The 27168-nt window shown below is 37.4% G+C and overlaps 1 protein-coding gene across 6 annotated transcripts in view; it reads right to left on the bottom strand.

Moving 5' to 3' along the window:
* The window catches only part of RAP1GDS1 (Rap1 GTPase-GDP dissociation stimulator 1), a 326851-nt gene that overhangs the window by 162054 nt on the left and 137629 nt on the right, over window positions 1–27168 (bottom strand). For 5 of the 6 annotated variants that reach the window (XM_037529845.2, XM_037529841.2, XM_054687846.1 and 2 more), the window contains one exon: window positions 25982–26107. In XM_037529845.2, coding sequence (XP_037385742.1) covers window positions 25982–26107 — 126 coding nt within the window. Of the gene's footprint in view, window positions 1–25981; window positions 26108–26614; window positions 26694–27168 lie in introns of those variants that run through there. The other variant, XM_054687848.1, reaches the window with a different exon arrangement.

Genomic DNA, 27168 nt, shown 5'->3' with positions numbered 1-27168 from the left:
GACTACATAGTCTACATCAATCTATGGACATCTAAAGGACACTATGCCTCCCCGAAAAGTGAATATACATTTTTCTCAAATGCACACAGATCACTGTTCAGAATTAAACACATAATGGGTCACAAGATACACATTAACAAGGAGACAAAGATTAAAATCATACCAGGTCTTCCCTGATCATAAAAGTAAGAAACTAGATATAAACAACAGAAAAGAAGCAAGGAGATCCCACATTACATGGAAACTGAACAATATACCACTGAAAGATAAATGGTTAATGAGGAAATCAAAGAAGAAATTAAAAAAAAAACCTTGAAACAAATGATAATGAGGATACAACATTTCAGAACATATGGGACCTAGCAAGAACAGTATTAAGAAAGCAATACAGGTCCACATCAAGAGGCATGAATCTCCCATCTCAAGTAACTAGAAAAAGAACAAGAACCCAAAAGACAGCAGAAGGAAAATATAAAAATAAAGTCAGAGGAAAAAAAAAAAGCACTCCTGACTAAAAAGGGGAAGAATGGAGGTTATTACACTCCCAGACTACAAAGGCATAATAATAAAACAGCATGGTACTGGAACAAAAACAGACATACAGACCACTTGGAATTGAACTGAAAGCCCAGAAATAAAACCACACATAAATGGATAAGTAATCTATGACAAGAAGCAAAGAATATTCACTTAAGAAAGGAATGTCTCTTCAATAGTGTTAAAAATACTGAACTGTCACATGCAACAGAATGAAATTAGACTGCTATCTCATACCATACACAAACATCAACTCAAAAATGGATAAAATACTTGGATATAGAACTAGAAACCATAAAACATAAAGTAAATACAGGCAGAACATTCCATGACATAAACTTCAGAAAATTCCTGAAGGACTCATCTTCAGAGGCAAGTAAAAAAAGAATATCCACAGCTGGGACTACATTAAACTGAGAAATTCTGTACAGCAAAAGAGACAGTAATCCAAAAGAAGAGACACTCTACCAAATGGGAAATATTTGAACACCATTTATCTGATAAGGGACTGATATATCAAAGATCCACAAAGAACTTACCAGCTCAATAAAAACAAACAGCCCAATCAAAAAATGGGCAGAAAAGCTAAAAGACATTTCTCCAAGGAAGAAATGCAAATGGCCAACAGGCATATAAAAATATGTTCAACATCACTTATTATCAGAGAAATGAAAATCAAAAGCACAATAAGATACCACCTCCTGTCTGTGAAAATGGCCCATGTTAAAAAAACTGGAAACAAGAAACACTGGAGAGGATGTACAGAAAAAGGAACTCTCTTACACTTCTGGTGCAAATGAAAACTTGGCCTAGCCACTATGAAAAGCTATGTGAAGGTTTCTTAAGACACTGAAAATAGAGCTACAATATGACCCAGCAATTTCACTTCTAGGAATCTATACAAAGGACAAAATAACACTAATTTGAAAGGAAACCTGTACTCCTATTCTTACTACAGTACTACTTAAAATAAGTAAAGTATGGAAATAAACTAAATACCCAAAAACAAGAGGAATGATTCAAAAACTGTATGTGAGACATACACATAATGAAATCAACAATCATAAAAAAAGATAAACTCATGCCATTTCTGGCAACAATGAGGAGCTAAAAGGGGTTATGCTAAGTGAAATAAGTCAGATGAAAAAGAAAAATATCAGATGGATTCACTTACGTGTGGAATATAGAGAAACTAAACAAAGGGTTAGGAAAAAGACAAAACCACAAGCTGACTACAGATCTGAAGCAGAGGAGGGAAAGGGAGAGAGGTCATAACAGGAAAGGGAAGAGCACAGGGACTGTGATCATGTATCACAGGTCCTATGGTAGTGGTAGAACTATGGAGATAGTGCCTGAGGGGAAAAATCAAATACTGTCCAAAAATAAATGATATAAGAAAACAAATTAAAAATAAAAATTTAAAAACGAGGCAATAACAAAGCCACAAAAATTAACCAAGCGACCTGTTCTTTATTATTATTATTATTTTATTTACTTATATATATTTTACTTTGTTCATGTTTTTTAAAGATTTATACATTTATGCATACAAGAGCTGGGGTACAGGTCAGGGGTTCGGGGTATGAGAGAATTCACCAGAGACAGGCAGACAGACTGAACAACACTGCTGAGGGGAGCAGCAGGAGAGACAGAAGAGGTCTGCTGCATCATGTGGGTTGCTCCCTGGCCAGCCAGGTATCGAACTCATGCTGCAGCGACTGAAGACAGCTTCATAATGCTGCATCTTAACCCCTTGTGCCACCAGGGAGGCCCCATTATTCATTTTACAATGTTTGCTTTCTCCTCTCAGTTATAGGCCCCGTAAAATAAAAATGAATAAATAAACAAATGTCATTCAAAGCAACATGGAATGGAGCTAGAGGGGATTATGCTCAGTGAAATAAGCCAGAAGGAAAAAGAAAAATATCAGATGGTTTCACTTATAGGAAGAATACAGAGAAATCAAATAAAGGATCAGGAAAAAATAAATAAAACAAAATTAACAGGCAATTTTAAATCAGACATTCTGCAAGGGATGAGGGGAAGGATCAAAACAGGGGAGGGATGAGCATACGGGACTTTGTTGATGGTGCACAGATGAATTGGTGATGGGAATAATTTAACGGGGACTACACCTGTTCTTTTTTTATATCAGATATTCTCTAATGATTTCTTATTACTCTAAGAAAAACCACACGGCTATGAAATAAACCTTGTTTATTTTTTCTATCTAATTGAACAAAACTCTCCAACTTTTCTGCATCTCATATACCCTGCTTTTATTATTCTCTGACAACGCTACCTCCTTTCGCAAATAAAGCCTTGCCACTGCTATACTGCTATATTTTTCCTTTTCTCTTTAAATAGCTAGTTTTTATTATACATACCTCAGCTAAAATAACATCCTCAGAATTCTTCACCTGGAGATGCATCACTTTTACATAGCATCACTTTGTTTACTCCCTTGATAGCAATGATCGTTGTCTGTAAACACCCCTTTTGGTAGTATTTACTTATTTATTATCTCTGTGTAAGTCCCATAAGGATAGCGAGTTCTTAGTCTTATTTTCTTCAATGATCCCTGTTACACAGTGGGCTCAATCAATATAATCAATATACGTGAACTAAAGTGTCACAGTCATGTGCACATATACAACCCAAAAAATATAAAGAGAAAGTGTAAAAATTTCCTTGGATTTACACATCATCATATTGAGGAAAAAACATTCAAATCATATGATCCATGGTGTAAGTTACTAAGATTTTCTATAAATGGGAACAAAAATACATGTCTTCAGTGATATAAAGGTATATTTCTAATTCTAATCTCACTAGCAGACATGATTTTTTTCCTGTAGAGAAGGCCAACAAAAAGGAAGATTTAGTAGTTTAAATATTTGTTAGTTTATTATTCTACTGTGGTCGTTTGTCTCTTGATTATGATTTCCAGTCCTCAGCATCTTACTGCTAGGTTTTAAATAAATTCCAGTTGACAAATCACTATCCAATGTAGATATTCTAATTGTGAAACTACAGGTTGCAAATGCATTTTTCTAATAAATAAATTTTATAACTACAATAACTACAATAATTACTGTGTTTTATTCCAGTTATTTTAAATGTAAGAGATGTTTTTGTATCAAACTATTTTGTACTTGAATTATAGTAGACCATGTATGTGTGCATTTGTTCACGCATGTATATACAGTTGTAACTTAAAAATGAATTTGAAGAGGCAGATAAACATGGCGGCGAGGAAATGTTGCGAGTAAGATCTCCCATTAAAAAAAAAGTTAATAGGGAGGAAAAGAGGCAGGTCCCGTGAGAACTGGAACACGGAAAATAAACGGACGACTCCAGCAAACTACCCGAAGAAGAAAGTTGCCATAAAAGAGGACTAGAAGGGAGGAAAGCTCAAAACCATGCTAGCCTCCTCACCCACAAAGTCGGCACTCTCCGACCAACAGAAATGAGGAAATAACAAAAAAACTAAAACAACCAACAAGATCAAAGTAAGCATCAAGTGAGACTGAGAGTGGAAAGGAACTATTTCAGCCACCACACCCCGTGAAATGGAGCTGTGGAGAACCCTGCAGTATTCGCTGCAGAGGTGAGTGAATGGCTCCAGGCACAATTAGAGAAAAACAAAGACTCCTGGAGACCTACACACAGCCCCAGGCAGGCCAGTAAGCTTTTACAGAAAAGCAGTGCCCATGAAAAGGATATGCAGATGGCGGCTGAACAGGTCCCCATGACTGCTACCTAGGCTTGCAGGGAGACACACTGGGGGCCCTCACTGAGGTGAATGTCCCTCCCTGAGTAATCAGAAACCAGGCGCCCAGACACTGGAGAAGGGTGCAAAAGGCATCATTTCTGCGGACACTGAACTGGACTACAGCCCGTGTCCTGGACCTGAGGGCTTTGGAACTGAGACTGGGGCACGAAATTTGGGGCGTGGGTTCCCCATGACGGTGGGGCACAAGGCAGACACAGCACCCCAAAGCCATTGAGGCTTTCCCAATCACTCCCACTCTGTCCCCCTGTCCCAAGGGGTTTAAAAAAAAAAAAAAAACAGCTCCACAGACACTGGGAGAGATCTCTGGCGCCACCTAGCGACCAAAAAAAAATCAGCAACACCCCATAGAATAGGGACCATTCTTCAGTAAAGGCTGCTTGGAACCAGCAGAAGGCTCTTAGAGGAGCCAGTGGTGAGCTGGGAAGTTTGCCCACACCAGGCCCCTTCTGAACAGCAGTCCGAGCACAGAGGGGGAGCGAGCACCCACAGCCAGGGCAGAGTGGGCACTCAGGGAGTGCATCCCCGCATTGCCAATTTAGAACAGGGACACTTCTTCAGTAAAGACTGCTTGAAACCTGCAGAAGGTTCCCGGAAGAGCCAGAGGTGAGCTGGGAAGTTCGACCGCACCAAGCCCCATCTGGCCAGCAGTCTGAGCCCAGAAGGAGAGCAGGCACCCATGGCTGGGACAGACCTGGTGCGCAGGGGAGTGCATACCCACATCGCCTTTTTAGAACAGGGACCTTTCTTCAATAATGGCTGCTTGAAACCAGCAGAAGGCTCCCGGAGGAGTCAGAGGTGAGCTGGGAAGTTCGCCCATGCCAGGCCCCTTCTGGCCAGCAGTCCGAAACCCAGAGAGGGAGTGGGCACCCAGGGCCGGAGCAGACCGGGCGTTCGGAAGAGTATGCCTGTATCTGAATCGCCATTTTAAAGTAGGGGACTTTCTTCAGTAAAGACTGCTAGAAACAGGCAGAAGGCTCCCGGAGGAGCCAGAGGTGAGCTGGGAAGGTTGCCCAAACCAGGCCTCTTCTGACCAGCAGTCCGAGCTAAGAGAGGGAGCAAGCACCCAAGGCTGGGGCAGATCCAGCATGTAGGAGAGTGTGCCTGTCTCCAAATCACCATTTTAGAATAGGGACCTTTCTTCAGTAAAGACTGCCTGAAACTGGCAGAAGGCTCCCGGAGGAGGCAGAGGTGAGCTGGAAAGTTCGGCCAGGCCAGGCCCCTTCTGGCCAGCAGTCTGAACCCAGAGGGGGAGAGGGCACCCAAGGTCGGGGCAGACCAGGCACGCAGGGGAGTGCATACCAACATCACCTTTTTAGAACAGGGACCTCTCTTCAATAAAGACTGCTTAAAACCAGCAGAAGGCTCGCGGAGGAGCCAGAGGTGAGCTGGGAAGTTCGCCCACGCCAGGCCCCTTCTGGCCAGCAGTCTGATCTCAGAGAGTGAGCTGGCACCAATGGCAGGGGCAGAGCCAGCGTGCAGGAGAGTGTGCTTGTCTCTGAATCGCCATTTTAGAACAGGGACCTTTCTTCAATAAAAACTACTTGAAACTGGCAGAAGTCTCCCAGAGGAGCCAGAGGTGAGCTGGTAAGTTTGCCCAGACCAGGCCACTTCTGGCCAGCAGTCTGAACCCAGAGGGGGAGCAGGCACCCATGGCCGGGGAAGACCAAGTGTGCAGAAGAGTGTGTCTGTCTCCAAATTGCCATTTTAGAATAGGGACCATTCTTCAATTAAGACTACTTCAAACTGGCAGAAGGCTCCCGGAGGAGCCAGAGGTGAGCTGGGATATTTGCCCACACCAGGCCCCTTCAGGTCAGCAGTCCGAACCCAGAGGGGAAGTGGGCACCCACGGCCGAGGCAGATCGGGCGCGTGGAAGAGTGTGCCTGTCTCCAAAGCGCCATTTTAGAACAGGGGCCTTTCTTCAATAAAGACTGCTTGAATCTGGCAGAAGGCTCCCCGTGGAGCCAGAGGGAGAAGGTTCCCTGCACAGTCAGAGGTGAGCTGAAGGCCCCCACAAGCCTGGTCCCATCTGGCAGAAAGTCGGAGCCCAGAGGAGGATCCAGAGATTTGGAGCCCAGAGTGCAATCCAGGTGCCCCACCTCCAGGGAAGTCTGTGGGACTTCAAGACGCACATTTGTAACTAAACACAGAAGGAGGAGAGATTCAGTGACAGTGACCCTTAAGATACTCAAAGTACCACTGCCTCACTAGACTTCTGGCACAACGGTTTTTTTGTATTTTTTTTTATTTTCTTTAATAGATTAATTAATTAATTAATTAATTCATTCATTCATTCATTTATTTCTACAAGCACTGGGTACAGTTAGAAGCGCGGGAGGGTGAGAGAATTCACCAGAGCCAGAGCGGAGCCAGAGCGGGGAGCAGAGAAGGCAGAAGGACTGAAGTACACTGCCGAGGGGAGCATCGGGCGACAGGAGAGATATACGCGCCATGTGGGATCCTACTCCGGTGGCTGGCTGGGGAGCAGCCGGGGATCAAACCGGCGCTGCAGAGGCTGCGGGCAGCTTCACAACCCAGCACTCAACAGCTGCGCCACTGGGAAGGCCCCTGGCATAACAGTTTTTGAATCGTTTGGATTGCCAGTTTCTGGAACTCCCGAAAGAACACACCAAAAAGATGCCAGACAGTACCAGCGGCACAGTGTCCTGACGCATAAGGCAAATTAGAAGACAGACAGCAGGGAAAATAAAAAATATAAGCAAAGCAGGAACACTTCAGAAAAAAGACACACCACAAAAAAAAAAAAAAAACACCCACCAGCTTGCAACTACGGTGACTTGGAAGAACTTCTGAGCCTTCCAGTAAAAGAATTTAAAATTGATGTGATGGAAAAACTGATAGAAATCATTAAAGAAACAGCGCTCAGAAGAATGACATTGAGTCCCTAAAGAGGGAAGTAAAAGAAACGCAGGAGAACAAAGAATTAACGAAGACACTGAAGAACTCTGGGAAAAGCAATGAAAGCAAAATAGAAGAAATGGAAGAACGAATAAGTACTCTTGAAGACACAGAAATAAAAAGAACCAAAACAGAAAAGGAAAGAGAAATACGAAGGAAAAAGACCAAAGAAAGACTTCGGGAACTGTCTGGTTCCATGAGGAAAGGAAATATAATATAGTCAACAGACTCGAAGAAAACAGATGCCAACCAAGAATACTCTATCCAGCAAAACTCTCCTTCCTCTATGAAGAAAGAATAAGGATCTTCCCAGACAAACAGAAACTCTGGAAATTCATTACGACTAACCCCCACACCAAAAAATATTGAAAGGAGTCCTAAAGCCAGAACCTCAGAGGGATGAATATGAACGAAAGAAGGACAAAAAAAAAAAAAGGTATGAATTAAAAGAATAAATAAATAAAATCAAAGGAAAGACAAACACAATGGCAAATAGAGATGCTAACATATCAATATTAACTCTAAATGTAAATGGACTAAACTCCTCAATAAAAAGACACAGAGTCGCAGGCTGGATTAAGAAACAAAACCCAACCTTTTGCTGTCTCCAGGAAACACATTTAGCTACAAAAGATAAAAATAGACTCAAAGTTAAAGGATGGAAAACAATCTTACAAGCAAATGGACCAAAAAAGAAACCAGGAACAGCTATGTATATCAGATAAAACAGATTTCAAACTCAAAAGTGTCAAAAGAGACCCCAATGATCACTACATAATGATCAAGTGGACAATACGTCAAGAAGAAATAGCACTGATTAACATATATTCACAAAACGAAGGAGCACCAAAATATATCAGACAAATATTATCATCTTTGAAAACAGACATCAGAGAAAACACATACGTAGTGGGAGACTTCAATACACCACTATCAACAATGGATAGATCAACGAGACAAAAAATAAGTAAGGACACTAAAGCTCTAAATAAGGATCTAGAGTGCTTGGGCTTAACAGACATCTATAGAACACTAAACCACCAAAAATCTGAGTACACATTTTTCTCAAGCACACACAGATCATTCTCCAGGATCGATCACATACTGAGACCCAAGACAAACATCAACAGATTCACCAAGATTGAAATCATACCAACCATCTTTTCTGACCATGAAGGTTTCAAACTAGAATTAAACCATAAAAAGAAGGCAAGTAACTCTCCTACCTCATGGAGATTGAAAACCACACTACTGGAAGACCACTGGACTAATGAGGAGATCAAAGAAGAAATTAAAAAATTCTTTGAATTGAATGACAAGGAGGACACCAATTTCCTAAATGTATGGGATGCAGCAAAAGCAGTAATAAGAGGAAAATATATAGCAATAGAGGCTCACATTAAGAATCAAGAAAGAACTCAAAGAAACAACCTAATCTCGAAGCTCAAAGATCTAGAAAAAGAACAACAAAAAAAAAACCCAAAATCAGTACGAGAAAAGAAATAATAAAAACCAAAGCAGAAATAAATGAAATTGAAACTAAAAAACAATCCAAAAGATCAATGAAACCAAGAGCTGGTTCTTCGAAAAAATCAATAAAATAGACAAACCACTAGCCAGGCTCACAAAGGAAAAAAGGGAGAAAGCACAAATAAAGAGGATCATAAATGAAAGAGGAGAAATCACAACGGACACAGCAGAAATCAAAAGAATAATCAGAAATTACTATGAATAATTATATGGAAACAAGTTCAACAATCTAGAGGACATGGAAAAATTCCTACAACTTACAATCACCCAAAACTAGATAAAGAAGAAATACAACACCTAAACAGACCAATCACAAGCAGCAAAATTAAAATGGTAATCAAAAACCTCCTGCAAAACAAAAGCCCAGGACCTGATGGATTTACAAATGAATTCGACCAAACATTCAGAAACGAATTAGTGCCTATCCTTCACAAACTCTTCCAAAAAATTGAGAAGGAAGAGATAATATCAAACATGTTCTATGAAGCCAATATTACACTTACACTTATACCAAAACCAAACAAGGACAACACAGAAAAAGAAAACTACAGACCAATCTCCCTAATGAACACTGATGCAAAAGTCCTCAATAAAATTTTAGCTATCAAAATCCAACAATGTATCCATAAGATAATTCACCACGACCAAGTAGCATTCATTCCAGGAACACAAGGATGGTTCAACATCTGAAAATCAATCAACATTATCCAACACATTAACCAAAAGAAAAATAACAACCATATGATAATATCAATAGATGCTGAGAAAGCTTTTGACAAAGTGCAATTTCCATTCATGACAAAAGCCCTTGAAATTCTTGGGATACAAGGAACATACTTCAACATCATAAAGGCCATATATGACAAGCCAACAGCCAGTATCATTCTCAATGGCGAAAAGCTAAAAGCATTCCCATTAAGATATGGAACAAGACAAGGATGTCCACTCTCACTACTGCTTTTCAATATAATACTGGAAGTCCTAGCCAGAGCAATAAGACAAGAGAAAGACATACAAGGAATGCAAAAAGGAAAAGAAGTCAAACTATCACTATTTGCAGATGATATGATAATATAAATAGAGAACCCCAAAAACTCCACAGAAAAACTAATTCAACTCATCAATCAGTTCAGTAAAGTGGCAGGATACAAAAGCAACACGCAAAAATCAGTAGCCTTCCTATACAGAAACAATAAACTGAAGAAAAAGAAATAAAAAAAAATCCCTTTCACTATCGAAACAAAAAAAAGTCAAATATTTGGAAATAAATCTAACAAAGGAGGTAAAGGACCTATACAAAGAAAACTATAAAACACTGTTAAAAGAAATAGAAGAAGACACAAAGAAATGGAAAGACATCCTCTGCTCATGGATTGGAAGAATTAACATTATCAAAATGGCCATCATACCAAAAGCAATATACAGATTCAATGCTATTTCAATAAAAATTTCAATGTAATTCTTCAAAGAAATAGAACAATTACTGATGAAATTCATATGGAACCACAAAAAACCCCAAATAGCCAAAGCTCTCCTGCAAAAAAAGAGAAGGGAATGGAGGCATCACACTCCCAGACTTCAAACTCTACTACAAAGCCATAATCATCAAAACTGCATGGTATTGGAACAAGAACAGACACACAGACCAATGGAATCGAATAGAAAATCCAGAAAAAAACCCACAGATTTATGGTCAACAAATCTTTGACAAAGGAGCAAAGAATATGCATTGGAGCAAAGAAAGTTTGTTCAATTGTTGGTGCTGGGAAAACTGGGTCACTACATGCAAAAGAATGAAGCTTGACTACTACCTAACACCATGCACAAAAACCAACTCAAAATGGATTAAAGAACTAGACATAAGACCTGAAACCATAAAATACATAGTAGGAAATATAGGCGAAACACTCCATGATATGCACATCAAAGACATCTTTACACACACATCACCCAAAGCAGTGATAGTGAAGGCAAAGATCAACAGCTGGGACTACATCAAATTAAAGAGCTTCTGCACAGCAAAAGAGACAATAACCAAAACAAAGAGAAACCCCACCGACTGGGAGAATACTTTTGCACACAACACTAATGATAAAGGACTGATCACAAAAATCTAGAAAGAGCTGATGAGACTCAAAAAAAAAAAAAAAAACAAAGAAAATAATCCCGTCAAAAAATGGGCAGTAGATCTAAAAAGAAACTTCTCTGAAGAGGAAATGCAAATGGCCAACAGGCATAGGAAAAAATGTTCAACATCACTTGTAATCAGGGAAATGCAAATCAAAACTACCATGAGATACCATCTCACACCAGTGAGAATGGCACATATTAAAAAAACTAGCAACAACAAATGTTGGCGAGGTTGTGGAGAAAAAGGAACTCTCCTGCACTGTTGGTGGGAGTGCAAACTGGTCCAACCACTATGGAGAGCTGTGTGGAGTTTCTGGACCTACTAAACATAGAGCTTCCATATTATCCAGCAATTCCACTCCTAGGTATTTACCCAGAGGACACAGAAACATGAATTCCAAAGAGCACTTGCACGCCTATGTATACAGCAGCACTATTTACAATAGCTAAGATTTGGAAACAACCCAAATGCCCTAAAATAGATGACTGGATCAAGAAGATGTGGTACATATACACCATGGAATATTACTCAGCATTCAAAAAAGACAAACACATGCAATTTGCAGCAATATGGATGGAGCTGGAAGGGATCATGCTCAGCAAAATAAGCCAGAAAGAAAAAGAAAAATACCAGATGGTCTCATTCATAGCAGGAATCTAGAAAACTTAAATAAGGGACCAGGAAAAAGAATAACTATAACAAAGAAAATATCAAAATCAACAAATAACTATGAACAAGAGACACTATGTGGGGGGGGGCGGGGAAAGGAGGACTTGGGGTAAAAATAAGGGGGTTGTAATTATATGGGGAATATAAAAATAAAATTTAAATAATAAATGAATTTGAAATAACAATGCCAGTTTATCAAAAATTACAAATATATTCCATTCAGCAATAACAATAAGAATTATTCACCTTTAAATAGTATGTATTTTGTATATCCCCTGTGAGCCAGGAGAACCACACGAAATTGTGACAGTAGTTTACTTTAGATAAATTACAAAGAAGATAATTAGAAAATATATACTAAAACACAAATAAGTGGAAGTTACTATTTATTCACAGGATTTCTACAAGCAGACAATAAATTTTATGTTTAATGTGTCTAAACTGACCTCATCTTAACAAGGTTTAATCAGGGTACTAAAGTTAAAGGGGAAAAAATTAAATAACAATAAAATATTATCATTTGCAGAAATAATTAGAATTAGACTCTCCCCATTCTATTTGAGACTTGTTAATAGGGAAAGAGAAATCGCAAAAATCATTCAGGTTTTTGACCTAAGAAATTAGGAGGAGACTGATATCCAAAGGACAAAAATAATTGGCAACCACACTAAACTTCTTACTGCACTCAAGAAATACCATCAAATATGTCTGTCATGTGTAATGCTCCCTCACATTTGCCTATACGTGTACATAAACATATATATATATATATATATATAAATGTGTGTGCGTGTGTGTGTATAATTTGTAATAGTACTTGCAAACTATTGTTCCATTTAACAAGACATTAACTTTTTATAACATGACTAATCAGGTATGCGGGGGGGAAAAGTGATTATGCAGTGAGTTCTTTGAAAACTTTAATTCAAGTAAAATTCACAGAATCTTAGTTTTTAATATTATCTTAACATGAAATATGAATGACATATGGCAGTCAAAAATGGGAAGACTGAGAATCCCAGCAAGCCCTAGGGCAGGATTTAGAAGCAGCCCCACTGTGGTAAGCTACAGCTGACCCCAGTGAGCCACAGTGCAGAACCTGCAGAGAGATCCCTCAAATTCAGGATGATGAGACCTGAAATAGTCCAACAAGCAGACTAGATATGGAAGGCCCTGGCAAGCAACACAGCAGGCAAAAAGAGGAGGTGCGATCCAATAAACACTGGCAGAGGCAACGTGGCACTTGGAGCAGTGAGCAAGGATACTGTTTGGAGAGAGTTCTAGGGGTAGGAGTGAGATTTACTAGCCCATGGACAATAGAGACCAGTGCAGACTTCAACAAGGTTGACACTCATACTCATGCTACAGCAAACAAGAGATGGGTGGGAAAGAGTGGAGCCTGTGGGTTGTGGTATGCAGTAGAGAACTCTGGTAGCAGGAGTCCTATGGTAGCCAGGAGGCCTGGAGATAAGCGGGAACAGAGGCTTTGTGGTGGCATATTCCCTGAAAGAGGCAAAAACGTAGTAGAGGAACTGCAATCATTTATGCAGGTTGGGTCTATTGCAAAGATAACAGAGCAGGCATTTTGCTCTCACACCTCCCTCCAAGCCCTAGGGACTGAGAGAAACAGAGATTGATAAGTCTCTCATCCCAATCCCCAGAGAGAAGAGATATCTGGCATACGACAAACATAAGCCAGTCCCATCTGACTCATCGACACCAACAGCTGGACCAATCCAAACTCCTCATCTACCCTGATGACCTGAAATATGAAACAGGTAAGAGTATATGCAGAAATGAACAAAGACCAAAAAAAAAAAAATTTAATTGTATCAGATGAAACAAAACCACAGCAACAACCACCTATAGGAAAATTAAACATAATTCAACTCCCTAAGATAATGCTAAAAATTAAAAATACAGAGACATCAAGAAGTAAAATGGACACACTGTATTTGGATTCCACCTCTGCCAGTGCTTGTTGGATTTGTGCCTCCTGTTTGTGCCTGCTACATAGCCTGCCAGCGCCTACAATGTATGGTCTGCTTGCTGGGCTGCATCAGGACCCATGTGTTTTGTTAATCAAGAAAAAGAAATTCCAAAGGTCATCCAGGTTATTGAGCTAAAAATTTAGAAGGAGACTAAAGAACAAAGAACAAAACATATGGAAATACAAGACTTCAAGAGTGTATCACATCACAAGATAAGAACATCTTTTCTAGAATGCAAACACAAAAAGATGAAGATATGTCTCCCTACCAGACACAAAGTTCAGAACTGCTACAATAATGACTCTCAAAGAGATAGAAGAAAACCCAGAAAGGCAATTCAAAGAAATACAACAGAAAGCAAGTTGAATGACAGAAGTTCACAATTCTTAGAATTCAGTAAGAAAGCTTAAGAACTCTATTGAAATGCCAGAAGCAGAACAGATCAAATGGGGTATCAAAACAGTAATCACAAAGATAATAAAGCACTAAGGACCCACTTCTGAAGATAATCTCACATCTGTTAATCACCCCCATCTTTATTCTTCTATAACATACATCTCAGAATGCAGAGGACCACAAGAGACACAAATGAATATATTTATGTCAACAATTCTTGGAAAGATAAAACTGTCCAAGACTGAATAAGGAATAAATAGAAAACCTGAAAACACTAATTAAAAGCAAGGAAATTGAGGGCCTCCTGGTGGTGCAAGGGGTTAAGATGCAACCTATAAAGCTACTGCAGCCACTGCTGCACAAGTTCAATCCCTGGTCAGGGAGGTGACACACCCAGTGCAGCAGACCTCTCCTGACTCGCCCACTGCTCCCCTCAGCAGTGTGTATCAATCAATCTGCCTGTTCTGCATCCTAATCTGTCTCTGGTGATTCTTCTCACCCCCCCACACCTCTGGCCTGTACCTCAGTTCTTGTGTGCATAAATAAATCTTAAAAAAAAAAAAAAAGCAGGGCCTCCCCGGTGGCCCAGCGGTTGAGCACTGGGTTGCGAAGCTGCCTGCAGCCTCTGCAGTGCCAGTTCGATCCCCAGCCACCGGGCGAGGGTCCCACATGGTGCGCAGACCTCTCCTGCCACCCACTGCTCCCCTCAGCAGTGTACTTCGCCACTCTGCCTGTTCTGCTCTCTGCTCTGGCTCTGGTAAATTCTCTCACCCCCCCACGCCTCTGACTGTACCCAGTGCTTGTATAAATAAATAAATAAATCTTTAAAAAAAAAAAAAAGGCAAGGAAATTGAAATAGTAACCAAAAGTGTGCCAAAAAAATAAAAGTCCTGGGACCTCCCTGGTGGCGCAGGGGGTTGAGTGCAGCAAATTGTCTGCAGCCTCTGCAGCACGGGTTTGATCCCGGTGGGCTGGGGAAATACCCACATGGGTATGTGCTCGCTGCTCCCCTCAGCAGTGTATTTCAGTCAGTCTGCCTGTTCTGTTCCCCACTCTGTCTATGGTGAACCCTCTCACTCTCCCACACATCTGTCTTGTACGCCAGTTCTTGTATGCATGAATAAATCTTTTTTTAAAAAAAAGTCCAGGACAAGATGGTTTCACTAATGAGTTCTCCCAAATGTTCAAGTTATAACTATCCTTCTCAAACTCTTCTCAAAAACTGAGGAAAATGAACCACTCCCAAATACATTTTATGAGTTTAATATTACTCTGATGCCAAAATCAGAAAAGGACAACACAGAAAAAGAAATTCATGTAAAAATCTTCAACAAAATCTTACTAATTGAATTCATCATATATCATGACCCAGTGGAATTTATTCCAGCTATATAAGTATGCTTCAGCAAATGCACTCAATCAAACAAAAGCAAAAGTAAACAAATGGAACTATATCAAACTAAAAAGTGCCTTTACAGTGAATGAAACTGTTATTACAACAAAAAGATATTCTACTGAATGGGGGAAAATATTTGCACATCATACATCTGATAGAGATCTAACACCCATGATACAGAAAAACACATACAACTCAACAAAAAGAAATGAAGGAACCCCATCAAAAGAATGGACAGAAGTAATAAATAAAAACACTGCATCAAAGATGACATAAAGAATGGCCAATAGGCATATGAAAAAATATTTATGCCTTATTATCAGGGAAATGCAACTAAAAACCCCAATACCAGAACACTTTCATGAGAAAGGCCCATATTAAAAACAAACAAACAAATGTTGAGGAGGACATGGAGAAAAGGAACCTTCAAAACTGCCGGTGGGAATGTAGATTGGTCCAGTCCCTATGGAAAATTGTATGGAGATTCCTTAAAGTATTAAAAATAGATCTACAACTTAAGCTTATAATTTTACTCCTAGGTATCTATGTGAACAGTACAAAATCACTTCTTAGAAGTAATATAAGCACTCCTATGTTTAATACAGTACTCTTCACAATAACCAAGTTATGTAAACAATCAAAGTGCCCAAAGCAAGAGACATGGATTAAGAACATGTGGTCTTTGGGCCTTCCCGGTGGTGCAGCAGTTGAGCGCTGGGCTCCGAGGCTGCCCGCAGCCTCTGCAGTGCCAGTTCGATCCCCAGTGCCAGTTTGATCCCCAGTCACAGGTGAGGGTCCCACATGGAACTCCCCTCAACAGTGCACTTCGTCAGTCTGCCTGTTCTGCTCCCCGCTCTGGCTCTGGTGAATTCTCTCACCTTCCCGCGCTTCTGACTGTGTCCGGTGCTTGTATGTATGTATGTATGTATGTATGTATAAATAATTTTTTTTTAAAGAACATGTGGTATAAATACCTGACAGAATACTACTTAGCTATAAAAAATGATGAACTCTTGCCAACAACAAGGAACAGATGACATCAGGGGATCATGCTAAGTAAAATATATAAGTCAGAAGGAGAAAGGCAAACAGGGTAATATCATTCATGTGTGGGATATATGGAAACAAAACAATGAACAGATGAAACTAAACCAAAACAATCCCTCAAATATTTTGCAGAAATAGGCTATTTAATAGAAATGGAGGGTGGTGGAAAGGTTGGGCCTAATGTTCTATATAAAGGATTAAGAGTGTTTGGGTGATGGCTATGTTATGGTGTATATAACCTGAGGAGGTGTGGACTTCTTCCTTTAAATCATAGACTATTGTAAGCCTATGTTGCCTCAACCTTAAAAAATAAAAAATACAAAAAAGAAAGTTACAGTTCTGAAAAGTATAATCGCTATCTGAAGGGTTAAGTATTTAACATCGCTTAAACCTGATAAACTACTATGCATGAATCAACCAAAATGATAATGAACAATCCAACCTCACTTCACAATTTCACTCTCTTTGCTCCAGTTAGTTTTTAGCATATCTGGCCTACTATAATTGCTTACTGGTATCTCTGTCTCACTTCTTTTCCATTTCAAACCAAACTAAAATTCTGTGAAACTGAAAATATCAGGGCCTCCCTGGTAGCATAAGGATTAAGTCTCAGCGCTATCACCACTGTGGCCTGAGTCTGATCCTTTCCTGTCTTGCCCCCTGCTCCCCTTAGCAGTGTATTTCAGTAGATCTGCCTGTTCTGCTCCTCCGGTGAATCCTTACCCACCCCGCACTCCACTTACCTATATCCCAGTTCTTCTATGGGTAAATAAATCATAAAAAAACCCTGAAAACAATAATTCATTTTATTTTCATTGGTTCTTTCCTGTCTACACATCTCAGTGTATAATAAATACTTCCTTACCCTACACACATTTAAAGCATACCAACACACACGTGAATGATGCAAAATCAGTATTCTAACCACAGTAGACTTTCACTACCATGTGCTTATAAAATAAATAAATACACACATACACACACACATATCTTCATGATTGTCCACATGCTCTAGAACCCCGATTGTGACTTTCTTCCCAAACCACTCGTTTCCTACCGTCACCTTGCTGATGATTTTTATTAATAGATAGGCTTGATTTCTTCTTTGGGAAGACAGAAGCCATGCTAGAAACACATGTTTGTGCTCTTTTACTTCCTTTTTTTGTACTTTCACCTATATTCTGTCACTTTTCTCTAAGGCAGAAATGTGCTTTGCCATTCTAATACTAATACTGTTTACTTATGTTCAAGGTTTTTTTCTTCTTTTTTCATCTATAATCTTGCTCCTTCAATTACCGCCTCTAGGAAATTCACTCTGTCCTTTTCCATAGAGTCCACTCCAATAAATTTGATCCTGTTGCTACTACTGTATATTATTCTCATAATGCTAACCTTCCCTCAAACTATTATCTCTTCTTTTTTCATTAAACTTCCAGTTTACAAACTCCCTTTATTTCCTCATTACTCATTAAGCCCTTGAAATTTGATTTCCACAAGATTCATCTTAAAGGTTTTTTGTTTTTTTTTGGTTTTTTTTGTTTTTTAATGAATGTCTGTTAGTCAATCTGGCATTTTATTCTTGAAAGCACTTCACACCCAACTTTTGAAATCCCTAATAATACAGATAAATATTTCAGAGTTTCTTCACAAGTTGCTTCATTTCTTCTACATCTTAAAATGTGCTTGCTTTCCTCAGGAATTCCTATAAATATCTCTATTGTCATGAGTGAACCATCATATTTAAATATAAGGAACCCCAAGCTCTGCCACCTAAATATCAAAACAGCACTTCAACATGCCTTGAAATGTATCCAGCTGGCTGAGATCTCACAGATTTCTGTGATGGTGTTATCCAAAAATCAATTTTTGGACTCATGAACACCTTCTTTGATTATCTTCTTTGATTCCTCTCTCTCTCTCTCTGTCTCTCTCTCTCTCTTTCTCTCTCTCTCTCTCTCTCTCTCTCTCTCTCTCTCACTCACATACACACACACACACCCCCTCTTTCATTCCGATTTCTCTTTCATTTGTTCTTCAAATTTGAAAAGCAGCAGTAGCTTTCTAATTTGTTATTCTTCATCTAGTTGACTGGAAAATAGTTTTTATGTTGGAATGTACATCAAAATCATTTAGGGAGCATATACAGAATATTCACGATAGGTTGAATTCTGGCCTCAGAAATTCTGATTTACTATTTATTTCTGATTTAATTGGTTTTACATTGTAGCCAAGGAAATGCATTTTTGAAAAAGTTCCTTAAGTGTTTAAGATGTGCACTACTGGTCAAAAATGACTACCTATTATAACGTATATTTCTTTCTAGTTATCTTTTTCTATGGCATTAACTTCAGCATTTAATTCATTTGCTTAAATATCTTCATAATGGATTCTTACTATATAAGTCTCAGTTCAAAACAATTCTCTTCACAATAGTCTATACCTTATAAAATGCTTTGCTGTACTCTGAAAATCTTTTAACCCTCTCTCCATTGGTCCAAATCATATGCAAAATTAAGTGCTTTCTTTTTCATAAACACAGGTAGATTAGCTCAAACACTTATAACTTAGAGTATTTATCAAAGTATCTTGTATTTCACTTATTGATGATGCTTCATTACCTTGAATATACCATAATATCCTTAAATACAGAAGACACACTTGGATAACAGAGGGATTATCAACAAAATAATTTCTCCCCTCACATATTTTCATTGCTTTTCTAGAATACAGGCAAATTATAAACTACTTACAAGCTTATCCTAACTGACCAGAAGTCTCATCTGAACTATTAGCTTTTGGTCCAACAAGAAATTCCCAACTAGGAATGCTAATGTCTGACACAGATTATGTAAAAGGCAAAAGCTAGTGTTATTGCCTATTTATTACGTGTTCCAATCAAGATCCAAAACTATGAATTCTCTTCCCCTGAATCTAGTCAAATTTAAGGGATAAAAAAATTAAAGGCATTTCGACCTCCACTTTAACAGCATAAATCCAGTTTAAAAAAATTTAATTGAGGTAAGATTGGTTTACAACATTGTATATGATTTTTTTTTTAAAGATTTATTTATTTATACAAGCACTGGGTACAATCAGAAGCACGGGTGAGAGAATTCACCAGAGCCAGAGCGGGGAACAGAACACGCAGACTGACGAAGTACACTGCTGAGGGGACCAGCGGGCGGCAGGAGAGGTCTGCACGCCATGTGGGACCCTCGCCCAGCGGCCAGGTATTGAACTGGTGCTGCAGAGGCTGCAGGCAGCTTCGCAACCAAGCGCTCAACCGCTGCGTCACCAGGGAGGCCCTGCATATGATTTAGAGGTCACTGTTATTACACCACACTCACCATCACCCATAGGCCTCCACCACAGATTACTGTAATCCCTTTGTTATATCCCTTCCTTCTCCCATTCTGATATCCTCAGTTCAATTCCTCTCTTTGCCAAGTGAAGATAAAATGGGAAGAAGACAAAGTAGAAATCAGAAAGAATGCCTTCATTAGATATTGAATAAATATACTGGTATTCAATCTTGGGCTAGATTTCTCAATCTCCAGAAATGAGAGAAATAAATATTTTTAACAGGGAAAAAAATGTGTTTAAGTCACCCATTCTATGGTATTCTATAGCCCAAACTAAGACAAATGATAACAGTATTTCCTTTGCATAGGAGTTCATAATTTATGTTGCACTTCTATGTGAAAGCCTTATTTAATCCATACAAGTTTAGTTTATGAATGAGGAAATTAAAATTCTTAAAATTATATAATAATAAAAAAGAAAGTAAATCACTACTTAGTAGCTAGTAGAACTGTGAACACTATCAATCTGAAATATTTGTCTTCCCGGGGAATCTTGAAATTATATTCATATATATTAACTTTATAATGATCTCCCCCTTTTGTATGCAATGCGTTACTTGCTTAATTTCTAAAAACTAGTTCCAATTACATTTATACCATCCATTTTTTTTCCAAATCAAAAAACCACATATTTGGTATATACTCAGGAATTGTTCTCAAGTGTGCACCTCATTGTATTTTGTTTTCTACACCATATGATCAATTTTAGAATTTATGGCAATAATATAATATAAAAATAACTATTTCAAACTATTTGTTTAGGAGATCTTAACAATGGAGTATTATCATGATAATGAAAATATTAGTGATAAGTTACATTCTAAGTATAGCAGTTACCTACAGATTCTTAGACACACATACACACAGATACACGTACATAATAAATTCATTCAAAAGATACAACAAATTGACGAAAGTTGAAAGATAATGTTTTTATGTCACTTACTAGCTAATAATTCTATTTCACATTGAAATAGAGCACTGAAAAAAGAGTATATAGATCTAAAAATCCTTTCATAAAATAACTAATTGAATAACCTAATTCATGTCACTGAAACAAACATTTTAAATGCCAAATACATAGTTCCCTATTGAATATAAGTACTGCAAATACATTTCAATTATGTAATTTTAAAGCAAATTGTATCAATATATACTTACCTAACCAAATTACACTGAAAAATATTATGGAATTATTGCTAATTATTTTTTTAATGTATGCAGTCAGAATGATGAACTCCTACACCTTTTACGTTCAAAAAGTGTAGTATAGTTATAATCACTAATATATAAATGTTAGCTTCACACACATATTTGGGCATCTTTTTTCATTTACACTTAATGCCAATAAATAATTTTTTTTGAATTAGTGATTTTTTTGAATTTTTAAATTTTATATATGTACATTATAATCACATCATCTATTATTTTTGTACAATGTATGATTTCCCCATGAAATTGCCACCACCAATTCACCTGTGTACCATCACCATAGTCCCTTGTGCCCTTCACACCCCTGTCCTGATCCTTCTCGCTCCTCCTTCCCTGCAGAATGATTCTAGTCTATGATTGCCTATTGATTTTGATTTTTACTTTATTATAGTTATTTTTTTCCTGATCCCTTTGAAGTCAATAAATAATTTTGCTTTGCACTGGCTTTGGCAATCCTACTTACCCTCTCATTCTGAATATTTATTTACCAGTGATCAAGAACATAATTTTCTTTATCATATAAGATTTATATATTATAAGCTTAAGGATGCACTGTCTAATAGCAATAATTTTATTTCTGAAAAGAGGCACTGTCTGTTTTATTACAGCATATTAACTCACATTATATATATTTTGTGGAGTATAAAAAGGCACAAATATCTAATTTCATCTAATCACTTTTTCTATTGTCTAGTAAATAACATTTAACCAGTTTCTCAAAATTAATTATTTTTTTAAAAGATTTATTTATTTATTTATTTATTTATATAAGCACTGGGTACAGTCAGAAGCGCGGGAGGATGAGAGAATTCACCAGAGCCAGAGCGGGGAGCATAGCAGGCAGAAGGACCGAAGTACACTGCTGAGGGGAGCAGCGGGCGACAGGAGAGGTCTGTGCACCATGTGGGACCCTCCTCCAGTGGCCGGGGAGCAGCCGGGGATGGAACCAGCACTGCAGAGGCTGCGGGCAGCTTCGCAACCCAGCGCTCAACTGCTGCGCCACTGGGGAGGCCCAAAATTAATTAATTTTTTATCTCATACTAAGACAACTGAGAAAACTCAGTCTCCAGTCATTAATAGTTATCTTTAGGAATTGTAAATACAGGGTGGAAATTTAACATGAAGTTCTTCAAAATTATAAAGTATTTAACTATATTAGCAATTCAAAATGGGCACAATGATATAACAAAACTAATCATTGAAAATCAGGATGATAGTTTTACATAAGGAGAAAAAAAGAAGTCCCTTTATGTCTTCATATCAATTGAGAGGAATGTACAATTAAACAGGCCTAAGACATGCATTTCTAAAATTAACATTAAATTTTAACATTAAAAGTGTTTAAAATCACATTCCCTAATGTTCACTAATTTTTTTTCCAAACTTAAATACAACTGTAATCTCTCCTTTTATCTAAAAGATGTTAAGTTTTTCACAACAAGTAATTTTGGCTAAATTAAAAGTGTGAAAGAGTCTTAAAATTTGGCTTAAATTAGAAGTAAGATTGGATACTTTGAGAGAAATTCATAAATAAAATCCCTTGCAGATTCTCTGAAAGAACAGATAAAAAAGCAGGATTTTAAAATGAAAAATATTACCAGTCAGTGATTCTTTAACTCTACATGCAAGACAGAGACTGGGATTCAAAAGTTCATCAGCAACAAAGCATCACTGTCCCATTGAGTGTTTCTCAGTGATAGGATTACATAAAATGTATTCTTTCTGTTAGAAAAGATTTCCTAAAATGGGCACTGTCAAAGCTGGTAAAACTGAAATCTTGACCTACTTTTTTCAAAAAAATTTCCATGAGTTTTACGATAAATGTAATTTATTTTACAATTGGAGGTCTCTTGAATAAATTATGTTAACTAAAAAATGTCAGGAATTAAGTTTTTTATTTTTTTTTAATTTTTTTAAAATATTTTATTTTATTTTAAATTTTTTTAGATTTATTTATTTATTTACACAAGCACTGGGTACAGTCAGAAGCACGGGAGGGTGAGAGAATTCACCAGAGCCAGAGCGAGGAGCAGAGCAGGCAGAAGGACCAAAGTACACTGCTGAGGGGAGCAGGGGGCGGCAGGAGAGGTCTGCGTGCCATGTGGGACCTTCCTCCAGTGGCCGGGGAGCAGCTGGGGATCGAACTGGTGCTGCAGAGGCTGCGGGTAGCTTCACAACCCAGTGCTCAACTGCTGTGCCACCGGGGAGGCCGAGTCTGTTACTTTTTAAATTACAAAATTAAAATTTATGAAATAAACATATTTTTCAAATTTTTCTCTCTAATAATGAATTTCTTACAATATATTGTACATACACTGGCTTATTCTCATTTTTCTATCACATTCTAGAATCTAGCAAATTCCCATGGTGCCTTCTGCACGCACTGGCTTCCAGTATCATTCTGAATAAACCCACACTAAAAATTATTCATTAGGAATACACTTATAAAATGTAAGTATAACAGGAAAATTTGATAAAATGAAAACACACAAATTTTAAAACATGTTAAAAAAAGATTCCCTGTATTTGCAAAGTTGTCAAATACAGTGTTCTATTCTTTTTTAAAATGAAGCACAATATTGGCCTCCCTGTTGGTGCAGGCAGTTGAACGTCACACTGTGAAGCTGTCCACAGCCTCTGCAGCTCGGGTTAGATCCCAGACTGCTGGCGAGGGTCCCACATGGTGCAGCAGACTTCTCCTATCTCGCCTGCTGCTCATCTCAGCAGTGTATTTCATCAGTCTGCCTGTTCTGTTTCCCACTCTGTCTCTGGTGAATCCTCTCACCCTCCTGCACATCTGACCTATACCCTGGTTCTTGTATAACAATAAACAAATCTTTAAAAATAAAAAGTAAAATAAAATAAAATAAAATGAAGCACTATAATCTTGAGAGGTAAGAAGTTAATTAAATAGAAACTATTTAATATTTTTTTAAAAAAACAAATTCTAATTTCTGGGGTTCTTCCAAACACCCAGTTTCCAAAAAATATAATGGGAAATGCATCTCAAGTAAATTCACAAATCAACCAACAGCAATACCTTTACAGACTTTTATATCATTCCTGTATTTCAAAAATAGATGCTGTACTATTCCTACAATTATCTGGAAAAAAATGCTAGGAAGTTCACCATGAGCACATTTTCATCACATGATTCACCGCAATGAATTACTTCTTATATTTATTCATTTCTAATGTTACTAACTTTATTTGGCTGACAAGATTCAAAAGTATAAAGGAATAAGATTCAAAAGTATAAAGAAATAGCCTATATTCACAATGCTTAATTTTCCACTTATCTGTAATTGCTATTGAACAAAGAATCTATCTTTATAAATTAAAAAAAACAACAAAATTACACAAATAGCCTATAGTATAGCTCCACAGACTTTACACTGTTCACCTCAGAAAAGAGCAATAGGATATAGTGAACACATGGTAACTTCCATTTCACAAAAATGATAATCTTACTAACTAGACATAAATACACAGGAAATAAAATTACTCTGTGCCCATAAATATAACAATATGAGACAACAATTCACTATGTGACTTCAGTTTGCCAATATAAAATAAAATTCCAGGACAAAAGCGGTCAAAACAGACATTTCCTATGTTCAAACATTACAAAGGTAAAACAAACTGACCAAGTATTAAAGAATATTCCTAGGTAATTGTAAGTTCTAAACACAGAACTTAATAAACACCGACTTTAAAAATTTAAAAATTATCAATGCTCTCCAAGTACCCATCATCATCATCAATTTTCAACTATAACTCTACTCAGGAGAGGTCTTTCTCTTTTTATATTGCTAAGCTTAATCATATAAAATAGACATTAAATTATTCATTTGTGAAAGCTAATATTATAAGCTATATTGTTGAATGTAATTCCTAAATATGAAAATGTAGTTATAAACATAAACCATTAGAATTTTTTAAATAAAGCTGATAAAAATAATTGGAATGAAGGAACCTATAGATAACTTTAAAATCAGTACTAGAGATTGGAAATGGTACATTAGAGTTATGTTAAGAATCCATGTTCTCATACAAGTAAGGAAAGGAGAATAGCTGAGGTTTGTCTTACTATGAAAGCTGTAGTATCTTATATACTTCTTTCATCATAAATGAATGTTTATAATGTGATTTTCCATCTAATTTATATCCACAAAATACTTTTTGAAGCACTGGCTGTTATAAAAAAGACCAAATCTTCTCTGATTATAACTCACTTAAAAACTCAGTGAGAAAACTAAATAATGAAAGTTATCCAAGCTATGCAAACTGAACTAAATTCCCAGGATAGTTTATAGGTAAATGTTAAAATGTGATTTTGGCTCAGAAAATAAAAACCTAAGGAAAATCAGGATAACCCTTTTTAATGAATACACACAACACTATTCTGTTTTTTGTTTACATATAAGTAGAAAAGGGAGGTAGAAAATGTAAAATTTCTATAATATGCCTATACCATGTTCTTGCTTATTCTTTGTTCAGAACAGTGAATTACTAAAAGTGGTAAGGATGACAATGACAAAATGACAAATAGGAATGGAATCAATGCAGATGCAACAGGCCAATTTAGCTTTAGAGAGTAAAATTATCTTATTGAATGGATTTATAGAATTGCAAGAAATTTAAAATTTATTTGGACCTATCTAAAACTTCAAAACATTGTGTTCCTAAGCATTCTCATTCACAATACCTAAATTGAAAACATACAATTTTCTAAAATTTAAAGCCACAAATTTTTAGAAAGTGACTTTCCTCTGAAAAAGTCACTTGAAGTAGCAGAGGAAAACATAATTAATTTCATATAATTTCTTAGTGAAAAATGCTGTGGCACAAATTTGTGTTGGTTATGCTATAGAAGCAGAGTTGAATCACACTGTCTTAGTCATGAAAAGATAGTGCTAACAATAAAAGTGAAATTAGTCTGAAAAAAACATATTTCTTAAATTTTATAAGTGCATAATTGATATTTTAATACTTACGGCTATCATAACATATGTTTCCTAGAGCCCTGCCCGTTTGAAGAAGCACTTCCTGGTCTTTGCTGTTTAACAGTTGCACTAGTGGTGAAATCAATCCAGCATCCACACATGGAATTCGCATAAATTCTGAAAGAGACATTTAATTAAAAATCCAAAGGGTCACAATTTACAAAAAGACCTCCTTTACAAAAAAAAACTACTATTAAAATAACTTAGGTGGTTTACTATTTGAAGAGTGAATTTCTTTTTCAAAAGCACCATTAAAACCCACCAAACACTTTATGAAATAAGTCTACAAAAATGAGTGGGGTCAAATTTTTCTTTGCTGACAAAAACTACCATAAACCAAACAATATTTTATTAATTTTACTATACTTAATTTATTACTATCTTCTTATAATCACTCAATGTGCTGAGAAGCAATATGGGATGACAGAAATATTGCCAATAATCTTACTATGATGACTTATAAATGAAGCCATCAAATTGCCCAATTGTTGACTACATGTTCTCTAAGAAGACAAATTAATGTTTTACAGTTTTAAGTGACTCATTAAAAGTAACAGGTAAATAATAGTTTGGCAAGAAGGAAGGGGAGTGAAGATGCTAGACACACTTCTTTCAAATACTTACAACTAAACTGCAGTAAAACAAAGCCAAAAATTCCTGAGGGGAAAATGGGCAACCATAGCACACACTTGGAACAAAGACCCTAGAAGGAAAAGGGAATGAAAAACTTTTACTGAACTTTATTTGTTGTGATAATGGGGAAGTACAATCCACAAGAGAGAGGATTGACTACTAAGGCAAATCCCCCTATAGCTATTGATTCAGGCACATGTCAAAATTGGAAACTACTAATATCCAGCACTGCAATGGGTAAGGAGACACATGAGATGGCACCCAGGATGGAGGGTGTACTATTGGAGAGCTGCAGAGTTGGGGATGCAGATCAAGGATTATAGGTTTGAGGCATAGGTTCTCAACACAGAACAGCTATAACCTAAATCACAAGAGAGAAGCAGGACAGAGCACATGGGTCTCCTCATAGAAGAAACTATTACACAGAGTCCAAGCTGAAATATTCAAAATGCATGCCATTCCCCACTCCAAGGCTAAAATCAAACAAAGAAAGGATTGACAAATAAGAGCACAAACACTTGTCAGTATCAGAGTGAACATCAAGC

This window comes from Talpa occidentalis, unplaced genomic scaffold, assembly GCF_014898055.3.
Source record: "Talpa occidentalis isolate TD23 unplaced genomic scaffold, MPIMG_talOcc4v2.1 talOcc4.6, whole genome shotgun sequence".
In the NCBI taxonomy this organism is placed as follows: domain Eukaryota; kingdom Metazoa; phylum Chordata; class Mammalia; order Eulipotyphla; family Talpidae; genus Talpa; species Talpa occidentalis.
The sequence above is the reverse complement of the archived record's forward strand: the minus strand, read 5'-3'. Positions and strand labels throughout refer to the sequence as shown.